We start from the raw sequence: 23,400 nt of genomic DNA, 5'->3' as shown, positions 1-23,400 counted from the left end.
AATATTTGTCAACTTAGTAACACGCTCAATAAAATTCTCATGTTTATGTTGACATTTTTTGCATTGACAGGCAGACATTTGTTAGAAGAGTAAGCAACAAAAGATTGAGTGGATTGTATTTCTCCTGACATTTTATCCACAAAGTAAAAAAAAGGTTACTACTGATTCAAAAAAGTTCAAAAAAACTTTTTAAAAATGGGTTAGCTGTTGCAACACATGATCTATCTGTTGCCACATATGATCCTTATGTTGCAACATATGACCCTCATATGGGTCACCAGTTACCAAATGATCCTTCTATTGCTGTAACACACGGATTACCTGCTGCAACATATGATCCTTCTGTTATTGTAACATATGGGTTACCTATTGCAACATATGACCATCCCGTGGGAATTTCTACAACATATGAGTAATATGTTGCAATATATGACCCTTCGTCCCCCCAAAATAGGATTTTTGGGTTGCTTGAGCTTTTTCCATAAATAAGAAAACACAAAATTATTAACCCTATTATTCATTTTTCTCAAATACAGAACGAGTTCAACAGTGTTCTTGTTCACAAAATCATAAAAGTTTTTTAAAAAAATGACTTACGGTTGACGACGATGAGGCAAGGTTGTTTGTTGAACAAGAGATATCTTTTGAGTGTTTGGACAGAGTCACAGAAACGACGATATGAGGTTGTTGGTTGTAGAGGAGAAGTTTGAAAGTTTGAATGATTTTTATTTTTTAAATGGGTATATTTTATTAAATGTGATAGTTGAAAAATAGAGTGTCTTTGAATTTTAAAAAGATTCAGAAATTTTAATAAAATATTAATTTGGTCTCAATTTAACTTAATTAAATTTTAAAATGACTTTGACTCTTTTCTTGATCAAAATGTCACTAATATTAAAAAGAAGACTTTAAAACAACTCTTGTTCAATTTTCACTACAAACAGAGCCTTAAATTAATGAAGCAAAGTTTCAATACCGCGGACACCAATTTCTCTGAAACGACAGAGAATTTGCTTCTCTTCCACTATGTCTCACTGTGAAAGCAGAGAGGAGATCTGCAAAGCGTAATTGTACCTTCAAGTCTTTGTTTTACGAGAGAGATAGAGAGAGAGAGGGGTTTCAAAAGAGATGGCTTTGATGGCAGTGTTGGAGTCAGATCTTCGAGCTTTATCGGCAGAAGCTCGCCGGCGATATCCTGCCATCAAAGATGCTGCCGAACACGCTATTTTGAAGGTTCTTTCTTCATATTCGTTTTCAACAGAAAATTAAAAATGATAGTGTTTCAATTTTAGTTTGTTGCATATATGCAGTTAAGATCTTTGTCGAGCCCGAGTGAGATAGCACATAACGAGGATATACTAAAGATATTTTTGATGGCATGTGAAGTTAGGACTGTGAAAATGAGCGTCATTGGACTTTCTTGTCTGCAAAAACTCATTTCTCACGATGTAGTTGCTACTTCAGCTTTGAAGGAGATTCTCGACACCCTCAAAGATGTAAGTTCACATATATTTCTCTATCTTTTCCATCTAACTGGATATAAAGAGGTGAGATTGACCAATTGCCATAAGGTAAGATTGCTAGCGCAGTCAAGTCTATGGAAAGCATCTAAACTAGAGCTGACAGTCATTTAGATCTTGATAGAAGTGGCTTTCTCTTGATTGAGTTCATCTTCATTGCAAGATATCTATAATTGATTTTGGGTCCTCTCTGCAATCTTTTGAGCCTTGTCATCATTAGGAAGCATGCTGCCTTAAATCTCTCAGAAGGAGCCTTTGAGCACCTTATGTAACATAAAAGGAAGTCCCTGCTCAAGAAAAATGAAAAAGAGACTTTTTGGATCAAAAAAGTATTTAAAGCAAATTATGTTGGATTTCAGGTAACCTAAAATAGTGTACCTGCTAGTTCTTCCCATGCTATTTCAAGGTCAGGTTTTAAAAAAATTATCCCCTTTGGGTACCTAAGAATTAACTTCCAAATTAGAAACCAATGCCGTAAGTGGATTCTGAGTTCAAACATAACAAATTGCTTCTATACTCTATATTTGCATCATATAAAGGCTGCCTCTTTTTCTAAATCTTTTCACAGCACGGGGAAATGGCTGATGAGAGTCTTCAACTTAAGACCTTGCAGACAATCCTCATAATATTTCAGTCTCGTTTACAACCTGATAATGAGGTAATTGTTTATTTCTTGCCTATCTTGATTATTATAGTAATTGGTTGGCTGTTCCATATGTGTATCTGAAATTTGGCTGAATCAGTGCTATGGGACATTGAACAACTTAGTGATTGCCTGATTCTATCGAAGCAGAGAAGTGCAAAACTTCTAATTCATGTATGCTTAGTCTAGTTTTGTATGTTCCTTGAAAAGAAAAACTGGAATTGGTCAGACTTTTGAGGGCCTGTGATGGACAACAATATCCTTTGTGGGCACCTTCCTGTTGCATCTCATTTGTGAATGTTGACTCCATGTGTAATATCTTTAATTTTCTGTCTAATGTGAATGACAGTATTATAAAGCACATAACTTTGTTCTAACATCTTTTATGTGTGTATGGAGTGTTGCTCAAAACTTATGTTCGTGGTTAATGAATTCAAAACATTAGTTTGATTGTGAAACCTGATATGTAGAAGTATGTATAACAGAAAAACATAATGCTGTATATTAAAGAATGATAAAACCCTAGGTTATCGCTAGTGAGTATGTGATAACATGTAATACAAGGAAGGTAGGTAGAGAAATGAGGGAAGTGAGGTTAAGAAAAATCCTTATTTTAATTCCATCCACAGTTCCCAGTTTCCTCTTAAGGTGGGAAATGTTATTTTGAGAGAATTGTGGTTGGTCTTCCTTTTCGAAATGGATATGCATTAACTTTTCTTTAACTTTCAGGAATACACCGCTCAAGCTCTTGGTATCATTCTTCGCCTTCTTGAAAACAATAGATCCTCTGATAGTGTGCGAAAGTGAGTTTAAAGGGTGAAATTTTAATGCATTTCAGTTGGCTGTTCGTTTCTAGTCTTGTTTCATTTGGGTGCTCATACTTGGCAAATTGTTTCAGTACTGCTGCTGCAACTTTTAGGCAAGCTGTGGCATTGATATTTGACCGCGTGATTTCTGCTGAGTCACTTCCAGCTGGGAAATTTGGTTCTGGAGTGTACATTTCTCGTAGCAGTTCAGTTACTAGTGATGTCAACCGCAATATAAATCATCTAGAGTATGACGCATCCTGATTTCTTTTTTTTTAATGATAAGTACACGTCCTGATAGTATATTGGATTTAGTTTTTCGGTCCTCTTCTCTGCATGTCTAGCAGCTCATTACTATATTCCACTCATGGTGATTCAGCAACTTAATAGATGTCTATTGGGTGGTCTGGCCCATCTTTGCTTCTTGAAGTTGAACATACCTTCTGCGTTAACTGTGTGTTATGTTCCCTCTGTCCATGCCTGCACATTTAGTCGTTATTAGTATTGCACCTAAACTAGTCCATGAGTGATCATGTAGAATTCTATTCGTTTGAATCTTATATTTTAACTATTTTGCCTCAAGGACATCTTGTCCTCTTCTTGTACTCTTCCTTCTTATTGACTAAATCATCTTTTCTTAATGAAAGAACGTTTTTCTCTGTGCAAACCATGCTGTTCTACTGGCATTTACGAAGTGTATGTTAGTGGTTGATCTAGTTGGGTAGTTTAAAAAAATTGTGTACTTGTCTTATGAAGTCTGATGTTAGAATTTGCGAATTTCAATTTCTGCGACATACTTGAACAGGTCATTGGAGCAAGAGTTTTGTTCCGGAGGTCCATCACTAATGAGGGATATCCTAACTAATTTTGGAAAGCTCGCACTTCGGTTGCTTGAGGACCTGACAGCTCTTGCTGCAGGTGGATCTGTATGTGCCGATATAAGTGGTTCTTCTTCTTGTTTGAAAGATATTTAAAATCTTTGGACTGTCTGCTTTCTGAAAGTGATCCATTATAATTGTGGTTTCCGTTGCAAATACAAGTGTTAGATTCCTCCCTGATTTATGTCTGTTTTGTACTTCAGGCTGTTTGGCTACGTGCCAGTTCCATTCAACGGACATTTGCACTTGATATACTTGAGTAATGATCTAACCTTTTAGATATTATACTTCTGTCCCCTTAGATATGAATTTTGCTTGATGCTTGTGAAGTGTATCCCATGAATGTGGATACTTAATACTTCAATCCACTTAGATAAGTCTTCTGCTTGCTGCTTATGAAGTGTGTCAAATGAATGTGTAGCTTTATAATAATTAACTCTTGAAAAATTGCTGTACTTGCTAAGTTTAGCTTGTAAAAACTGTTGCTTTTTCAACTTTTGAGAAATACATTAATTTCCTACATCCCCTAACTAGAAGAGTATTGAAAGTCTCCATCCTCTTCCAAAACACATATTCAGCTGAGTTATTGACATAGGTTGTTCTGTGTACATTTCGAAAATCGGTGATCCCGTTCCTCATCCTTCTGCACTTAGCTGATTGATTTGATTCTCCATGACTGGAGAAACTTGAATCTATATAAGAACAGGCCATACTTTAGAGCATGAGTTAAAGTAGCAGCTGTAGTATTTTATCCAGCGTTTGTAGGAGGAGGCGGCAACTAAGGGAACATGTTTATGTAGATGGCCTGAATGAGTCTGAAAGAGTTTGCTGTAGCTGTTGACTAACTTATATAATAGTTTTCTATGATTTTGATTTTACTTATGTTGCTTATTTCTTTTCAGGTTTATTTTATCCAATTATGTGGTGTTGTTCAGAGCGTTGGTTCCTTATGAAGAGGTATAGGGTTATCGTCTTTTGTTCTAGTTGTATTGGTTTTATCCATTCTCAAATTGGTAAACTTCAAACTAGCAGGTTCTCCGTCGCCAGATATGCTCACTTCTAATGACATCACTTCGTACTGATACTGAGGTGATAGTTCTTCCATCTGGAATTTAGTCTCAGTGAAGCAGATTTAAGCATTCACTTTGAACTGCCATCTTCGCAAGAATCTGCCTCATTATTTTCTTTGTATCTTATACATTCTCCTGTGAGCAGCTTGAAGGAGAATCTGGAGAACCTTATTTCCGGCGTTTGGTGTTGCGTTCAGTAGCCAACATAATCAGGCATTACAGTTCTTCACTTATCACTGAGTCTGAGGTAGAATTTTAACCATTTTATGACATTTGCTGACCCTTGTAGTGGTCATTATGGATTTTTTCTGAGATGAAATTCCATCTATGCTGACAGGCTAATCGCCTTATGTTAAGAATATTTTAAAGGACATTATTTATCGTTTTTCTTCTAAAAAAAGAATATTATAAATGATGCTGTGTATCAATTAGGACAGCCTGTTTGGATTGGCTCATTTTAAGTGCTTTTCAGCCAAAATAGCTTTTAAGTACTTTTGGAGTGTTGGGGTAAATTAAAAAAGTGCTTGTAATGATAAAAATAAGCCAAAAGCCATAAGTTAGGATTTCTAACTCATGGCCAAAAGCCAATCCTAAAAGGCTCTGATTCTTTCCTGTAATTAGGTAGGCAGTACGTAATGTACGTTTTGTACATTCACTATTTGAAAAAATTACAAAAATGGTTCTTTTTGTTTGGGGTAGGTTCAACACAGTCCCTTAGATATACTCCTAAACAGTTTTGGTTCTTTGCCTTTTTGGTCTATAATGTCCACAGGTGCAAAAACTTGTTTGGAGGCTGTGGGACCAACACCAACCCCATTCTCCCAATACCCCTCCCTGCTCTTCAAAGCTATTAAACCCTTTCATTTTGCATTTTTTGTTTATACGATAGGTGGCTAATTGATATGTGTGATACTCTATCCGTCCCAATTTATGTCACACGTTAGACTTGACACAAAATTTAAGAAAGAAAAGAAAAAAAAAGGGGAGCCCGGTGCATTAAAGCTCCCGCTATGCTCGGGGTCCGGGAAGGGCCTGACCACAAGGGTCTATTGTACGTAGCCTTACCTTGCATTTCTGCCAGAGGCTGTTTCCAAGGCTTGAACCCATGACCTCCTGGTCATATGGCAGCAACTTTATCAGTTACTCCAAGGCTCGCCTTCCTAAGAAAGAAAAGAAGACTTAAAATTTGTGGTTTAGATCACTCCTCGACCATTTGTTTGGCTATAAATCATTTCATTAAGGGTAAAATGAGAATTTTAAAGTTAAATTGTTTTCAATTATAAAAAGGTGACATTCTTTCTGGGACGGATTAAAAAGAAGAATGTGCCACATAAATTGGGATAGAGAGTAACTTTTTTGAGAAAGGTAACATATTGTATATACCCACATCTATACTACAACAGTGTAGTTCCCCTACAGAAGTATTACAACAACATATTGTGGTTCAATCCATCTCTACAGAAGTCTAAAACATCAAAAATGTCTTCTGTTTGAGCTAATAATTTTTGCTCACATCAAAAGTAAAATAGCCCTAAGAAATTCATTTTATGATTCTTTAAGCTGCTTTGTACTCCTTCAAAACACCTCTTAGTGCCTGTTTGGATTGTCTTTAGGCTTATTTTTATTATTTTGGCTTAAAAACAAGTGCTTATACCACTTTTTTATTTTACCCAAATACTATAAAACTGCTTAAAAGCTATTTCGGCTTAAAAGCACCTAAATCAAGCCAATCCAAACAGGCTCTTATTCCTCTCCGATCAAACTGACCACCAGAGACAAGCGGGGACAATCTTCCATCTCTCCTCCTTACTTACAATGCCTTGCTTGTTCCAGCATCTTAGGACACCTGCTATGCTTCCAGGTTTCACCCATCTGATCCTTTTAGGCAGATAAACATCTTCCATAGTTAGTCTGTCACTTGCAATGCAAAAAAAGATGGTTGATTGTCTCAGTCTGTTCCCCACATAGAAAACACGTAGAGGTTAATTGATGATCCCTTTTACTTAGATTTTCCTGTGTCAAGACTGCTTCTTTAGTCAAAAGTCATGTGAAACAGTTAACTTTGTTAGGAATCTTTGGCTTCCATATCATCTTCCAGGGCCCCTCTTTTTCCTTCACCACTTCTGATTCAGCTCCTTGTATTCTGAGTTGACAGAGAACTTTCCACTCCGGTCTTTGCTCCATTCCAGTCTCTCCTCCCCTCCATTGAGGTTATTGAAACCTACTACTGAATTGTAAAATTCTGCAATTCTTCCCATCTCCGAGTCATTCAGATGCCTCCTTAGGAATAAGTTCCATTTCTGGCCAGTCCACATCATGACAACTGTGGCATGTTGCTGTTGACTTAATGTGAAGAGTTCTGGATGTTGTTGTTTCATAGTTCCTTGCCCTGCTCATTTGTCATGCCAAAATGATGTTTGTTGTCCATTCCTAGTCTTCACCTTTGTTCTGATCTGCATCAATGGCCATAGGTTCCTGATAGCTCTGCAAACTGAGCGCCCATAGGGTGTTGTTACAGTCTTATTCATCCATTTGTCTTCCATTCTATATTTTGCAACATTGGCTTCTTTCCACAACATTCCTTCATCAATAGCAAATTTCCACAACCATTTATGGTAAAGTTTCTTTTTGGTTATCAAAGACTTTGTAAAATCACTTTGATATAATAAAAAAAGAAGAGCTTAGAGAATGATGTGCAGAAGAGCAAGTAAAACTTCATCTTACTGCTATGTTTTTGGTGTAATCGGATTAACTCTAGTGATGCTGTGTCTATCATAGAGGTTCTAGATTCTTTATAGCTAGAGAGGGAAGACACTGGAGCTCCATTGTAAATATGGTTTCGGTACTACCCAAGTACTGTTTTGATCCCTGATGTAATACAAAGTTACTGATTTAAAAAAAAAAGAAAAAAAAAGAAGAGATTATGTGAAGAAATTTAAAAACAAAAGATGGTAAGTTTAATGAAGGTAATATAGCTGGATTTTCTTCACTCAATAATTTAGGAATAAATATAAATGAATGGGGTGCACAATATTGATATGAAAAATTGAGAGTTCAATAATTTAACAGTTTATATTAAAAAGCAATGTGATTATTTGGTAGCTTTTTCCTTTATTTTCTGATCAGGTACATGGTATTAAAGCAGGGATAGTATCAAACTTTGAAGAAAAAAAGAAAAATATATATAAGTGAAACTCCTCCGATCATGTGTTTCTATTAGCAACAAGGCAACAAATCAGAAATCCCAGAGAGAAAGGATAATCTCCTATAGCACTATTATAATTTATGATAACTAAGGAGTATTGTACATTACAAGTTTCATTCAATAGTCATCATATATCATTCATTCAAAAACGCATGCTAAATGGAAAAAGAAATAACTATGTTGCGAATTGCGATCAAAACAATTATTTTTGACAGTGTGATTGGACCCGTGCAGTGCATGTGCTTTCCTTTTCTAGTACTATTTAAACATAATAGCTTGATGGAATCATCATTTAAGTTTTCTCTTAATATTCTTTCCCATGTTCTTTGTTTCTCACACATTAAAAGAAAGATAAAAGGATAATGCTGATACTGGGATACTCAGGAAAATCTAACTGAGAGAATACAATATTGATAAAGAAATAGAGAGTATGGAAGGAAGTAGGAGGTTAGGACTTGGGTAAAGAAAAGAGGGGATAGGAGGAAAGCATGGAGAACTAATGTAGAAGATGAGTGGCAAGATTTTGATTTTCACCAACTTGCAGTATCTTCTATAATCCTGAATACTGTCCTACAATTGTGATGCATAATGTTAGATAGTACGGGAAAGATGAAAGTAAGTTACATTTAACCTTAAATCCGTTATTGGAAACAAAAAGTAGAACTTCGAACCCTAACCTAAATCCTGGTAAATCTTTTTGATGAAGTATATCCATTAAAAGATTTGTGACGTGTTATTACACAAATTACGAGTACTTGTATTTCTTTCTTCAGATCTCTACTCCACGCTACTATAATACACGTTTTTCTCCTCATTCTCTAGTTTCGCAGAGGGCATGCTTACTTTATCTGATGCCAAATTTATGAACAAATCTGCTAATCTTTTAGTCTTGCTTAATATAAGATGTTTTGCTATTTATTTTTTATTTATGATTGGCGACTTTATTTCCTATTTATGAGTATCTTTCACCGCTAAACTAGTCAATCCTCTTCATGACAGGTATTTCTCAGCATGTTGGTGAGGGTTATATCTCTAGACTTACCATTGTGGCATCGGATTCTTGTTCTTGAAATCTTGAGGGTATTTCCCAAATCTTCTTCTTATTTTTTTTGAATAATTCTCCTGTTGTTATTGCTTCCAACCTTTACACTGAATCTCGGTTCTGGCCGGGGACCGTATACTGTACTAATATGTGTAGGTTCCCGTAGTCAAGTGAATACTAACTTCTATCTAATCTAATTTATAAGAACTTTTCTTATTTGGCAGGGTTTTTGTGTGGAAGCACGCACTATGCGAATTCTTTTCCTAAATTTTGACATGTAAGGTTGCTCAACCTTTTTTTTAAATTTTTTATAAAGGTAACTTGTATTATTAACAAAAGAATACATGGGGAGTATTCTAATAATACTTACATCCAGAAGTTGAAGAAGAAAGAAAAACTCCTATGTAGGTCATAATTAATCTAAAATACTAGGAATATCCTCTACATCTTGAGGATATTCATGTTTACACCCAAAAAAAAAGGACCAGACAATTCAGTTTCAGATTCCGCATAGAGCATCTCTTGTTTTTAAAACATCTCTTGCTCACCCTTTTGATGATTGGATCTTTCTTTGTTGATAATTTTTGGATGAAACATACTTTTTGCAAATAATTTTTTTGGCTGAAACCTACTTTCTGCAGATAATATAATCAAATTTTTTTTACTTCACCCCTAGATTGTGAAATTATGTGAACTACTTGTGTTTTTTCCGTCCAGTAAAGCATGTAGGATGCGGATGTGTGGGCACACTAGGAGAGATAAGTTAAGGTACGAATATATATGGCGCAAGATGGGAGTGGCGTCCATGGTGGACACGATGTGGGAAGCAAGTCTGAGATGGTTCGGACATGTAACGAGAAGCACAAATGTAACGAGAAGCACAAATGCCCCCGTGAGGAGGTGCGAGAGGTTGACAATGATTGGTCTAAGGAGAGATAGAGGTAGACCGAGGAAGAATTGGATAGGGGTGATTAGATATGACATGACACTTCTTCAACTAACCGAGCACATGACCCTAGATAGGAAAGCATGGGGGTTGAGGATTAGGGTAGAGGATTAGTAGGTAGTCAAGTGATTTCTCTTTTTTCCGTGGGAGAACATGGTTCTAGCTTAGAGCACCTTGTCTGCTCACTTTTCCACTTATCAGTTTCAATATTTTTATTCTATTATATTACCCTATTCTTCAATTGTACTACTATTGTTGTTTCTTTTAATTAGTCTATCTTTAGTATTTTTGTTGTCAGTACTTCTCTTAATATTTTCATCATAGCTTTTACTCTTGTAATTGTCAAACCTGTTTTCGTAAACACTTTTCTTGAGCCGAGGATCTATGAGAAACAACCTGTTATGGGGTCAACCCTTCCGGATCTAACCCACTTAGACAGTTTAGCTCCCTTAGACTCAACCATTTATTTTTCTCTCGATCTAGTTCAACACTTAGCCAATGCCTACGAAAGTAGAAGAACACAAACATTTACAGGAACAAGTCCCAACTTTGTATTAAACTCGTGCCACAAAGAAAGCACACAAATATTTCAGCCTACAAAATTCGACCTAGTCCTCTATGCCTGAGACCGATCTGCCTGTGCCAATAAATAGGGCACAACACCCGGTCACATGCCAAGCACATGCCTAATTAATTCTGTTGACATCCCCAACTGATAGGCCAACTCAAATTTCAAATAAACAAGTCTTATCTACAACGCTTATAAGCCATAACGGATAGAAACTGCCTTAACTGCCCAACTGCCCAACTGCCCATGCATGTACGAGGCATACGCGGGCAACCTTCAAATCTAGCGCCCAAATTCGATCTACTCGCCCAGCTTCGCGCGTGCCCATGTGCCTGCACTTTGTGCAGGTTCTGCCCCGCACAGCTTGCCATGGGACCAGTCTCTTGAGTCGTCTGCCCTTGCCCAACACTTATCCCTCTAGCTTGTTTAGCCACTGACATGATCACAACCTTGCCTTGCCTTAGCTTCGCCCAGCCCTTGCCATGTCTTAGCCACGTCAATGCCAAGGTCAATCTTCAATTGAACTAGATATTGACCGAAGTCATTGAGCCTTTGCTAGGTTCATCATGTAAATCCCTAGCCAAGCCCGAGCATCTCGAACCATCCAAGCGGAGGGTCTAACCCAACCTCTCTACCTCACACAAGGTAGGGATAAGGTTTGCGTAACCCCCCACCCTTTTTTTTGTTGGATCACACTAGGTTTGTTGTTATAAAGTATGCAGGTTTTGCATTTGTAGTAACTAATCACATTCTCTTTTTGATGAAGATGTTTCACTAACAAAAAAATCATCAGGTATCTACATGGTTGCTCGCATTTGAAATGCACACACAAAGAATTTGGTCCCTTTACAGTGTATCAATCTAACACCAGGGAGCTGACAAAATCCAAATATTAGTCGTTACTAATAATTGCAGTAGCTTACTTAATCCAACAGAAAAGATTGTAAGCATTTAGCTTTGAGATAGTGATTTGGAGTTGAGTTCCATCAAAACGTCTACTATTCCTCTCATTCCATAAACACCAAAAGTGGTTGCAGGCATCATCAACTAGATATTTTTGATGACTTATCAACTCTCCACAGGCTCAAACTCATATGTGCCTCTCTCATATTCTGTGGCATGACCCAATTCAAACCAAAAATACAGTAGAACAAGCACCAAAGATCAGTGGCCATTGTAGTGCAAATACAGATTGTGTAGAAGTTCTGTAATTCTATGCACCTACTTGGTGCTAGCTTCCATCATTAATACTAATGATTTTACCTGTCTATAAAGTTACCATGTTCCTCTATTCTTCAGTTCTCCTTTTTACGTATGTGTGTGTGTCTTTGATCGTATGCAGGCATCCAAAGAACACAAATGTGACTGAGAGTATGGTAAAATCTCTTGCTCGTGTTGTTTCTAGTATCCAGGTACACAATATGGGCTCTACACTCCCTTTATTCCTAATCCATTTTATTTACTTGTTTTATCTTTCTAAGTCCACTATCCTTTAAAATAAAAGAATAATGGTTTGAATCTACTAGTGCAAATTTGTGGTATTTGTTTCCATTACTGTTGCTGTGTCTTCCTCTTAAATTTGCAATAGGCCTAGCAATCTCTTCGAAGAGCTTATTTTAATTTTATAAGTAATATGTGAGAGAGAATGGATTCTAGAGAGAGACTCCTACTTCTATCTAGAAGCTAGGAAGCTCAAGACTCATCCTTATAAGGAGATTCTGTTTGCTCCAACTCTGACTTTGGACGGGTGGTGGGTGGTGGGGTGGTGGTGGTGGTGGTGGTGTAGAAGACTGAAGGGGAGAGGAAAGCTTTCATTGCAATGTACTTGGTGTGAAGGTTTGAGAAGAGGGTGACTTCGCCAGACTTTACAGGGAAAAAAAAAGAGGGTGACTTCGCCAGATCCAGAGCGTCTTGGGCAGTGAAGGCCTGGGATGTCAACCCATGGGTTGCCCAACCTTTATAGGTTCAACTTGAATTTTCGAGCCGATTTGAAGCAATTCAGATAATACAATTTGAATTTGGTTTACAAATTTAATTATAAAATATTATGGTTTCCTGGTTCGGATGTGGTTGGGTGTATTTACAATCCCAACGGACCCAGAAACCGAATTGTGTAAATGCTGTTAAAAGATACTAGTACCAAAACGTGTGGGTCAACATTTGTGAAAACCCCGATAGCAAGAAGTATTCATTGATTTATTTTGAGAAGGGTAGTAGAGTATTTTTGAGTGTGTAGAAATATACAGGGCGTGCCTCAATAAAATATGCTATTATGCTTGTAAGCTTGGAGTAGCACAAGTTTTCAAGCTCTTGTTTTTGCCATTTACATGCTATTATGTTTGCAAGTTTATGATGTTTTTGGGGTTAATATCTTGGTTATTCAAGGCTGAAATTTTAAGATTTCGTTACTTTTGGTTATGTTTGCTCGAAAATTCAAATGAAAACAGTTGTTTGTTTAAATTTTGAAACCGAACTAACCAATTTGTGTCACCGAATTAAAATAATAAAAACATGAATCAAATTGGACCTAGAAAGGATCGAGTTTGGAAATCAAAACTTGAAATTTCAAACTGACGATAGCCAAAACTGAACCGAACCAATTTGTGCACATGCCTAAGTGAAAGTGAGTCTAGCCGTGTCTTGAAGGAGGGAGGGAGATGGTTGGATGTCAATTTTGACTTTATTTATGGTCTGAGACAGCAACCCTGGAACTCCAAATAAAGGGAGAATGAACTGGGGCGGTGGTTGTAATAGGATTACCTTTACATCTTTGGTGTAATGAGCTCTTTAAATATATAGGTGATGAGTGTGGGGGTTTTCTTGAGGTGGACTGCAATCTTACTGATGTGTCTAGTGCTAAGAGTTTTGGTGAGAAAGGGTGGGAGAGTACTGGTGTCTATAGTGGTAGGAGGGGGAGGTGGACAAAATATTTAGGGCCTGGTTAACACCTGAGTTTAGCCCTGAAATTTTTAAAGGGGGCCCTGGTTGTGGAGGAGAAGAGGAGGGTGGGAGGAGAAAAAGAGGAGGGTGGAAGAAACTCGCACAAGGGAGTTAACAGCTCTCATCCACCGGAAGCTATGGAGGATACACAGATAATGGATAGGGGAAAAAGAGTCAATGGCCAGTTTGAATCTGATAAAGGTTAGGCACTGAGAAATTAGAAGAAGAAGAAGAAGAGATATTGGGAATAGAATTGTTGATTATTCCCTCAAGTTGATAGGATTAAATACTTGTTACAGATAATGTGAATAAGGAAAGAAATTAATAAATTATTACACAATCTCCTAAATGCTTAATTAAAATGATCAGGGAATATTCTCATATATTCTCATATCTACCCTATCTAATTATACCATAATTAACACTCCCCCTCAAGTTGGAGCATATAAATCATATGCTCCTAGTTTGTCACAAATATAGTCAATTCTGGATCCTTGGAATGATTTTGTGAAAATATCCGCTAGTTGATCTTTTGAGTTGACGAAACTCGTGGCGATGTATCCCGACTCAATTTTCTCTCGAATGAAGTGACAATATATCTCAATGTGCTTCGATCTTTCATGAAATACGACATTAGAAGCGATATGTAGTGCAACTTGGTTATCACAAATCAATGTCATCAGTTCAACTCCTCCAATCTTCAATTCTTGGAGAAGTTGTCTCAACCATATGAGCTCTCACGTCGCTAGTGCCATAGCTCGATGCTCTGCTTCTGCACTTGATCTAGCTACGACATCTTGCTTTTTCCTTTTTCAAGATATTAGATTGCCTCCAATTAGAACACAGTAACCTGAAGTGGACCGCCTGTCACAAGGAGATCCTGCCCAATCTGCATCTGAATATCCAACAATGTTGGTGTGTCCTTATCTTCATACAATAAACCTTGTCCTGGAGAGCTTTTGATATATCACAAGATGCGAATCACTGCATTCCAGTGACTATCACAAGGTGATTGCAAAAACTGACTAACTACACTAACAACAAATGAAATATCTGGTCGCGTGATCGTAAGATAGTTGAGTTTGCCAACAAGTCTCCGATATCTGCTAGGATCTTTTAGAGGCTCCCCTTGTCCAGGAAGAAGCTTAGTATTTGGATCCATGGGACTGTCCACATGTTTGCAATCCAACATACCAGCGTCATCCAAAATGTCTTAGGCATATTTCCTTTGTGTAATAGCAATACCATGGCCAGGCTGTGCTACTTCAATGCCTAGAAAATATTTCAGCTTGCCCAAATCCTTGGTTTGAAAGTGACTTGAGAGTGTTGTTTGAGTTGAGCAATACCTTCATGATCATCTCCTGTGATAACAATATCATCAACATAAAGAATTAAAAAGATATGCTTGCCGTGAGATGAATGCCTATAGAATACGAAGTGATTAGCTTTTGTTCGAATCATTCTAAATTGTTGGACAACAGCTCAAAAATGACTAAACCATGCTTTAGGAGACTGCTTGAGACCATAGAGGGATCGGCCTAGTTTACAAACTAGTCTGCACTCTCCTTGAGCAATAAACCCTGGTGGTTGCTACATATATACCTCTTCAGCAAGTTCTCCATGTAGGAATGCATTTTTGATGTCCAGCTGAAAAAGGTGCCAATGATTCGTTGCTGCCATAGAGATGAGAAGACGGATATAGGCAATCTTGGCAACCGGTGAGAGAGTATCTCCATAATGATGCCATAAACATGAGTGTATACCTTAGCAACCAGTCTCGTTTTGAGACGATCAATAGCTCTATTCGAACCTACCTTAATTGTGAATACCCAACAACAACCAACTATGGTTTTGCCTTTGGGTAAAGGAACAAGCTCCAAGTACCATTATCATGCAAAGCAATCATCTCCTCAATCATAGCCTGACGCCAAACTGGATGAACCAGTGCTTCTGCCACAGTCTTGGGAACTTTGACTGTTGATAAGCTAGTAATGAAGGCATGATATGAAGGTGACAAACGATGAAAACTTAAATAAGCATAAACAGGTGCTTGATTGGCAGTGGTTCTAGTGCCTTTGCATAAAGCAATGGTAAAATCATTGGGGAGATCATCTCATAAGTGGTCGATCGTAGCAGAAGACATTGTTGAAGTAGGCAATGAGTCACCAGGATTGATTTGTGTACCTGTATCAGAGTTAGAAATACTAACTGGATTATCAAGCTCAGAAGGAGGTTGAGGTCGTTGGGAGTAGACCTTAAGAGTCGGAGGTGGAGCTAGGGTTGGAATAATTGGAGTTGGAAGGACTGATATGGCTTTCTGATTTTCCGTATTAGGAGAAAAATATGGAGAAGTCTCGAAAAAATTAACATCTGCAGAGATCAAGTACTTATTGGTAGAGGGATCAAAGCATTTGTAACCTTTTTATAGACGAGAATACCCAAGAAAGACACATTTAAAAGCCTTTTGCTGAAGTTTATCTTTTCCTGGGGTAAGGTTATGAACAAAACAGGTGCAACTAAACATAAGTGGAGGAAGAAGAAACAAATTTTGGTCTGGATAGAGGATTGAGTGTGGACTTTGGTACTACAAAACAGATGAAGGCATGCGATTGATTAAATAACAAACAGTAATAATGGCATCACCCCAAAAACGTAAAGGGACATGATTGTGAATGAGCAATGTCCAAGCTGTTTCAATTAGATGTCTGCTCTTTGCTCAACAACTCCATTTTGTTGGAGTATGTGCACAAGAAGACAAGTGCAATATGCCATGGGATTACATAAAAGAAGAGAAAGAAGTAGAAAAGTATTCTCGGGCATTATCACTGATTAACTTTTTAATGGAAATACCAAATTGATTGCGAATTTCAGCACAAAATTTCTGAAAGATAGAAATAGCTCAGATCTATTTTTCATTAAAAATAGCCACGTGCACTGGGAATAGTCATCAATAAAAGTAACAAAATAATGAAAGCCTAAGGAAGAACTGACACGACTTGGACCCAATATATCCGAATGAACAATTTCAAACATAGAGGTGGCCCTATTATTGACGCGCTTTGGGAAAGAGGCATGAGTGTGCTTCCCAAGCTAATACGACCCACATTCTAACAAAGATAAACTAGGGACCATCTTTTGCAATTTCAAGAGACTTGGATGACCCAATTGATTATGGAGCAATTCAAAAGAAACAACGGAAGTGAAAGCAACAAGTGGTGTTGGGATGGAGAGCAGGTACAATCCTTGTGACTCATGTCCTTTTCCAATCATCTATCCCGTACTCCTATCCTGCACAAGAACAAAATCATCAAAGAAAGTTACAACACATTTCAGGGTTTTTGTTAATTTGCTAATGGGAATAAGATTATATGGACATTCAGGTGCAAAAGGGACTGATTTAAAGGTATGGAAGGCAGAGGGTGAGCTATACCTATCCCTTTTACAATAGTCTTTGATCCATTAGCCAAAGTAACAGTAGAGAGGGTAGAAGAGGTAGTATGAATAGAGAGAGTATTTTTGTTATTAGAAATATGGTCAGAAGCACTAGAATCAAGGATCCATTGTTCCTGAGATGAAGACTTTGCGACATAAGCAATGGAGTTACCAGGTTGTATTGTGCAAACAGTTGATGATTGTTGCCTTGATGTTTAGTACTGAAGGTAGTCATTATAGTTTGCTCCAGTTAAAGTGATAGAATGAGATGATCCGTCCTTGAGACCTTGACATTAGGTGTAGGCAGAATACCATCTCCATTATGAACCACATTTGCTATGTGTCGAGGACGATCATTGTTGCGTGGAGGCTTACCATGAAGAAGCCGACATTCTTCTCTTACATGCCCTCCCTTATGACAATGAGTGCAATGTAAGAGGAAAAAGCAACATTCCTCTCTTGCATGTCCTCCCTTATTACAATGAGTGCAATGTTTATTGTTCCTCCATTTTCCTTTTCTGTATCCACCTTGAAAATTGTTAGTTTGGACAGCCATGATAGACGCATCATAGGAATTTACCTCTGTGGTGCAGATGTGATGCGTAGTAATCTTGCAAATACTTCTTCCAAGGTAGTAACAGATGGGCTAGAATGAATTTGCTCACGAACTAAGATTAGGTTTGCTTGCAACCTAATCAAATCCAAGACCACAAAGAACCTGTCTCTTTGTGTCTCCTGATCATCCAATTTGTCAGTAGAAGGCATAAGAGAATCAAATTTATCCCTTAAATATTCTACCTGACCCAAATAGCTTACCATGTCTTGTTGATTTTGTTGTAGATGAACAATATCTAACACAACTTAGTAGATGAGTTGTATATCAATTGTATACAAAGTTTTGGCTTTGTTCCACACTTTGCAACAAGTCTTACAAGACTGAAACAAATTTAACAACTTAGGATCAAGTGAATTCCACAGAAGACTACACAATTATGCATCTATTTTGACCCAAGCAGGTCTATCAGCTTGCCCAATGTTACTACTGTTTTTGAGCAAGTGATCTTCAAATCCTTGACCTATAAACCACAATTCTACAGAGGCTGCCAAGAGGTGTAATTACCACTACAATCTAACTTTACTGTAGTAATTGCAAGTGATCGTGTAGAGGAAACAATTGACTTAACAATCTGATTTTCAGTAGTCAGATTATCAGTTTGGTTAGGAGCCATTTTTTTTTGGTCACAAAAAGGACTGATGAAAGAGAGCGGTGAGACACTTTAGACAAAAGAGAGAGGTGAGACAATTTTCTGATATGGTTCAGTTTCTGTTACTAAAAGAAAAGAGCATTCAAAGAGAATAGCTCTGATACCATGAGAAATTAGAAGAAGAAGAAGAAGAGATATTGGGAATATAATTGTTGATTATTCCCTCAAGTTGATGGGATTAAATACTTGTTACATATAATGTAAATAAGGAAAGAAATTAATCAAATATTACACAATCTCCTAAATGCTTAATTAAAGGGATTGGGGAATATTCTCATATCTACCCTATCTAATTATACCATAATTAACAGGCACAAAGGAGAGTAGGGAAAGTCGCAGCTACCCTTGGATTAGTGAATCGGTGTGGAGATACTTTTTTTTTCTTTCAAAAAGAGAAGACTGCAAGACCAGTGCTCAAAAAGAGATACAATTTAAACCGATTCACTAATAGATCTAGACCAGTTAACTCTCTTAAAAAACAACAAACCCACTGGTTTGGCTACAGAAATCAGTGACAACGTGGAGATAATAATCGACGATTCAGTGCTCATCCTAATAAGGAGCCAGTGCACAAGCTAGCAAAAGACGATGATTTCTCCTCTTTTGGGGTTCCAAAAACACAAGCACAACACAGTGCGACGAGGATTGAAGAGGGGGGAGAAAGAGAGGTCACGAATTGACTCCTCCATGTCCGGCGACCTGGCCCAGTAAATTTATTTTAGTCGTAGGGAAAAAAGAGACGGTTGGCCCTTCTCAACATCAATGTGTGTAACTTCCTTTTCGATGTAATTATAAAGGTTGTCTTTGAGTCTTTTTTATTTTAGATTAAACACTCACATTGTTTGATTTTGGCTTCATTCTCCTTTCTTTGCTTTATCTCTGATCTCATCTTGTATCATTATGGTTTCCTTGGGAATAAACTTAAATTAATTTTCTCTCTTCTATATCCAGTTTCAAGACACATGTGAGGAGAGTCTTGCTGCTGTAGCTGGAATGTTTAGTAGTAAAGCAAAAGGTAATTGCATCATCTGCTTTCTGATTGAATAATTGGTGGAGAATGGAACATAAATTCTTTTGGACATTAACATATTTTGACTCATCTGGCTTGTTGATAAGTTTAAATGAGTTATTCAAGATTCCTGGCTACGTCAATTACCTTTAGCAGCGATTAGTTGACTCATTGATTTAATGATTGTTGTAAATGATTACTTAGATATGGTGAAGTAAAATGCTGGAGTACCTGATGAGTGATCTTTTTTTTGACAAGGTAAATAATCTTATTAATAATGGAAATATCTCTCATATACAAGCAGTAAAAAGTAGAGAATCTACAACATAATATGATTCTCCACAAATGTTAACCAACTTATATACCCTAAAGAGTGATTTTTTTCAGTGGATTATGAACTAAAATGCTTAACAGTAAATATAGTGAAATGGTAGCAACTTTTTAAAATAAAGCTTGAATGATGCAGACATATTTTGTGGCAGATTTGGTTTGATGGTGGGTATTAATTCTATTCCCAAGAATGTGTTGGCTTTCGTTCAAAAATGTCATGCATGGTTATCAATGTTTTTGAAATTAAAACATCTGGATCAGGCATGAAAATATATTAATCTTCCCATAAGGATGTATAGTATGGACTGGAAAAAATAATAGCGTGGTCAGTTGATGGTAGGGACAACTATAAAGGCTTTTCCATGAAAAACCTGAACCAGGAGAACATACAAAAAAGAGTACAAAAAAGAGACATAACATGGTCAGCTGATGGTAGGGAATGACTAAACAAGACATACCTGAGAATAGAGTAAGAAAGAGATGAGGAGAATAAGAGCCCGTTTGGATGGACTTAAAAAAAATAACTTTTATGTATGAAGTGCTTTTAGAACTTTGAAGTGCTGAAAGTTATTTTTATAAATAAGCAGTTGAGTGTTTGGATAAAAGTGCTTATGTTGAAAATAAGTGTTTGAATTTTAGGGTTAAAAGAATAAAAAGGGTAGTTTGAGAATTTAGTTAAAATATAAGGGATATAAAAGTAATTTCCATGGTCAAACAAAATGACTTTAAGCACTTAGAAATCCTAACTTTTCATTTTTGGCCGACTTTAAGAACTTTATGGATTAAAGTTAGCATTAGACAAACACGTCCAAAAGCTAAAAATGGACTTTAAGTTGGTTTTGACCAACTTAAAGCCCATCCAAACGGGCTCTAAGACTGAGAAGGTGACTTGTGAATAGTTCTAGTAGTTTGGCACTCAGCATCTGGTAACTGTATGGATAAAAAAAATAATTACATCTTAAATTTGGACAACTAATTCTATTATTTTCACTGCAACATGAACTCCTATATGCTACATGATGCCTTTTACTTCCAACAGTATATTCAATCTTATTATCATTTCTTATTCTTGTGGTATATTAACTCTTCTTATATTTAATGACACATCAATTGCTAATATCATGTCCCACACCCTATTTATTGGATAAGTGATTCTTGGCAGAGTAGTTCAGAGATGGAAAATATGAACTAAATTGTTCATACTTTGACCAGTAACCCCCCCTCCCTCCCTCCCTCCCTCCCCCCGCTCTTTGTTTTAAGAACATATCTTTTAGCATTTTTGAATATTATAGGAACTCAATGATAATTGATTTTCATCTAAAGTAATCTAAACTACTCCTTCAGTTGTTGACTTGTCAAATTGTCATGATAATCCATTTGTTCCTTGTTTTATTAGAAGGTCTTAGATATTTTAGGAGAATGCCTAGCCACATAACTCCTATCTATATTATCTTCTTATCAACTGGTGCACAGTTAAACTAGCATGCTCTCTGTACTTAATTGTCAGGTTTTCTAATATGATAGGCTCTATGATGACACCTTTCTTCACTAACTTGATAGAATGTTTAGGTACATCTGCTTTTTTACTTTACTAACTAGGTCCTTCTCTTTATAGAGAGCTTAAGCACAATTCATTTTTTGATAATATTGGGAGTACCCAGGAGACTAGCTGTCGACAGAAAATAGAAAATCTCGAATTGTAAAATATGTGTTCAACAGGCACACTGTCAAACCTCCTTAGCCGAGAAACCAGTGTAGGTTTTTTCCTACAACAAAACTCCATTAATTTTGTTCTTATGTATTTGTTTTCAAATAATTTACATTATTTTATCCTTCCTTTCTGTGACTTATTGCTAGTCCCTCCTTGGTTTGCTAGGTGGAACTCACTGAAATGCAGTGCATCAATGAGAATATAGCCACTGATTATTGTTTCCATTGGATTAAGAATTGTAATAAAAAACTGAATTTTCAACAGATGTTATGTACCTATGCTCTCGAAGTAGAAATGCTGAAGCTTTGTTCAAAAGACGATATCACTCAGACTTTTATGGTTGCAAGCTCTAGGGAGTTCAGATATATACCTAATTCTGTTGGATGGGAAAAGGAAATGAATGTAGTTGTTACCTTCTCAAAAAAAGAAGAAAGGGAAGTGAATGTGGATTTGGTTGAGTATCGTGGTGCTTAGTGATGCAAAAATGCTGTGTAATTAAATATCATTTTGTGTCCTCTATAGAAACAATAATTGATGTATTAGGTTTTACTTGTCTGTTTTCTTCCTCCTTTTGATAGGTGGGTAGACTTAGGAGCTCCATTTTGAAGGTGGGGCGGGGTCGATTCCTTCTCTTGTACTTTGCTAGCCTTATCACTGTCTTAGAGTCATATCTTGCAAAACCTTTATCACTAGGATATGTTAATTTTAACTAATAACACTAATCACTGAGCAATTTGGCTTATAGGGATTGAGTGGAGCTTAGATAGCGATGCATCGAATGCTGCCGTTTTAGTTGCAAGTGAAGCACATGCAATAACTTTAGCAATTGAGGGCATACTAGGAGTCGTCTTCACTGTGGCTACTTTAACAGATGAGGCGGTTGACATGAGTGAGGTAATTAGTTGAGTTGCTATCCTTCTCTTTGGCGGTTTTTTATATATCTGAAAGGCAATTAGTCACATGACATACTTTCTACTTCATATTTTGTCTTGGAGTGACCAGCTTGACTCTCCGAGATGTGAGTCTGATCCTCCAGTGAAATTGACCGGAAGAACTGCACTTCTTTGTGTATCGATGGTTGACTCAATGTGGTTGACCATTCTTGATGCTTTATCATTCATCCTAGCAAAGTACGTATATTTTACATATATATGAATGCTTAAAAGATGCTGTACGTATTCACTTTCATCTGTGATGTACATTGAAGGTCTCAGGGGGAGGCTATTATTTTGGAAATACTAAAAGGCTATCAAGCATTTACTCAGGTAATATTTGGTCAATTTTAGATCTCCACCTATTGTATTTATTCCTGCAATATTGGCCTTAAGTTGAATTATATGCAACTTTTGATCAAGAGAATTTGGTGTTATGTTCTTGGCAAACTACTTAGTTTGCTACAATTTGTGATGATTACCGGAACTTCTTGTTGCTCAGGCCTGTGGAATACTTCATGCTGTAGAGCCTTTGAATTCTTTCCTTGCATCCCTTTGCAAATTCACAATTGGCATACCTGTTGAAGTAGAGAAGAGGAGGTAATTTTTTTGTTTTTTTGAGAATGGTAAAATTTTTCTTCTATATATCCACAGGTATACTACAACAAAGTTGTCACTTTACAAAATCCTAATATCTCTAATTACAGCCAATCAATTGCATTAAAAGCATCATCTGTGCTGTCTAATACATTAAGGTGTGGTACAAGACACCTTGAGAGACCTGAACATACAGTAAATCCCCATAATTGACAATTAACACATGAGTACATTTAGAAAGCAGTCTTGTTCTGCTGCTCTTCTCCAACAGGTAACTCCTCGAGTTCTTCATATAGTTAGCTTGGCATTTCCGTGGTACAGGCCAGAAGCACGTCAAGTATAAACTATTGCTTTCAGCTCATCGACAATTATTTTATTCACTAGCCATTGATAGTGCATCTCAATTTATAGTAAACTCATGTCCTTAAACGATTTAACGTTGACTGGAAATTGCTCCATTACAGCACATCTCAAGCAAAATAGATCACCAGAGCTCTTGCTCTATC

General features: G+C 36.9%; 1 protein-coding gene across 6 annotated transcripts in view; it reads left to right on the top strand.

The window, feature by feature from the left end:
* Positions 1–951: 951 nt before the first annotated feature.
* Positions 952–23,400, top strand: part of LOC129876149 (uncharacterized) — a 54,539-nt gene continuing 32,090 nt past the window's right edge. For all 6 annotated transcript variants that reach the window (XM_055951494.1, XM_055951493.1, XM_055951491.1 and 3 more), the window contains exons 1-18: positions 952–1,233; positions 1,311–1,496; positions 2,089–2,178; positions 2,893–2,966; positions 3,062–3,217; positions 3,775–3,895; positions 4,051–4,106; positions 4,750–4,804; positions 4,880–4,936; positions 5,063–5,164; positions 9,122–9,202; positions 9,389–9,441; positions 12,021–12,090; positions 19,267–19,330; positions 22,111–22,259; positions 22,368–22,495; positions 22,573–22,630; positions 22,800–22,897. In XM_055951494.1, the coding sequence (XP_055807469.1) occupies positions 1,129–1,233; positions 1,311–1,496; positions 2,089–2,178; positions 2,893–2,966; positions 3,062–3,217; positions 3,775–3,895; positions 4,051–4,106; positions 4,750–4,804; positions 4,880–4,936; positions 5,063–5,164; positions 9,122–9,202; positions 9,389–9,441; positions 12,021–12,090; positions 19,267–19,330; positions 22,111–22,259; positions 22,368–22,495; positions 22,573–22,630; positions 22,800–22,897 (1,703 nt within the window). In that variant the 5' untranslated portion in view covers positions 952–1,128. The remainder of the gene's footprint in view (positions 1,234–1,310; positions 1,497–2,088; positions 2,179–2,892; positions 2,967–3,061; positions 3,218–3,774; positions 3,896–4,050; positions 4,107–4,749; positions 4,805–4,879; positions 4,937–5,062; positions 5,165–9,121; positions 9,203–9,388; positions 9,442–12,020; positions 12,091–19,266; positions 19,331–22,110; positions 22,260–22,367; positions 22,496–22,572; positions 22,631–22,799; positions 22,898–23,400) is intronic.

The sequence above is a fragment of the Solanum dulcamara genome, chromosome 12 (assembly GCF_947179165.1).
Source record: "Solanum dulcamara chromosome 12, daSolDulc1.2, whole genome shotgun sequence".
NCBI lineage: Eukaryota > Viridiplantae > Streptophyta > Magnoliopsida > Solanales > Solanaceae > Solanum > Solanum dulcamara.
This window is presented reverse-complemented; position numbering and strand designations above follow the sequence as displayed.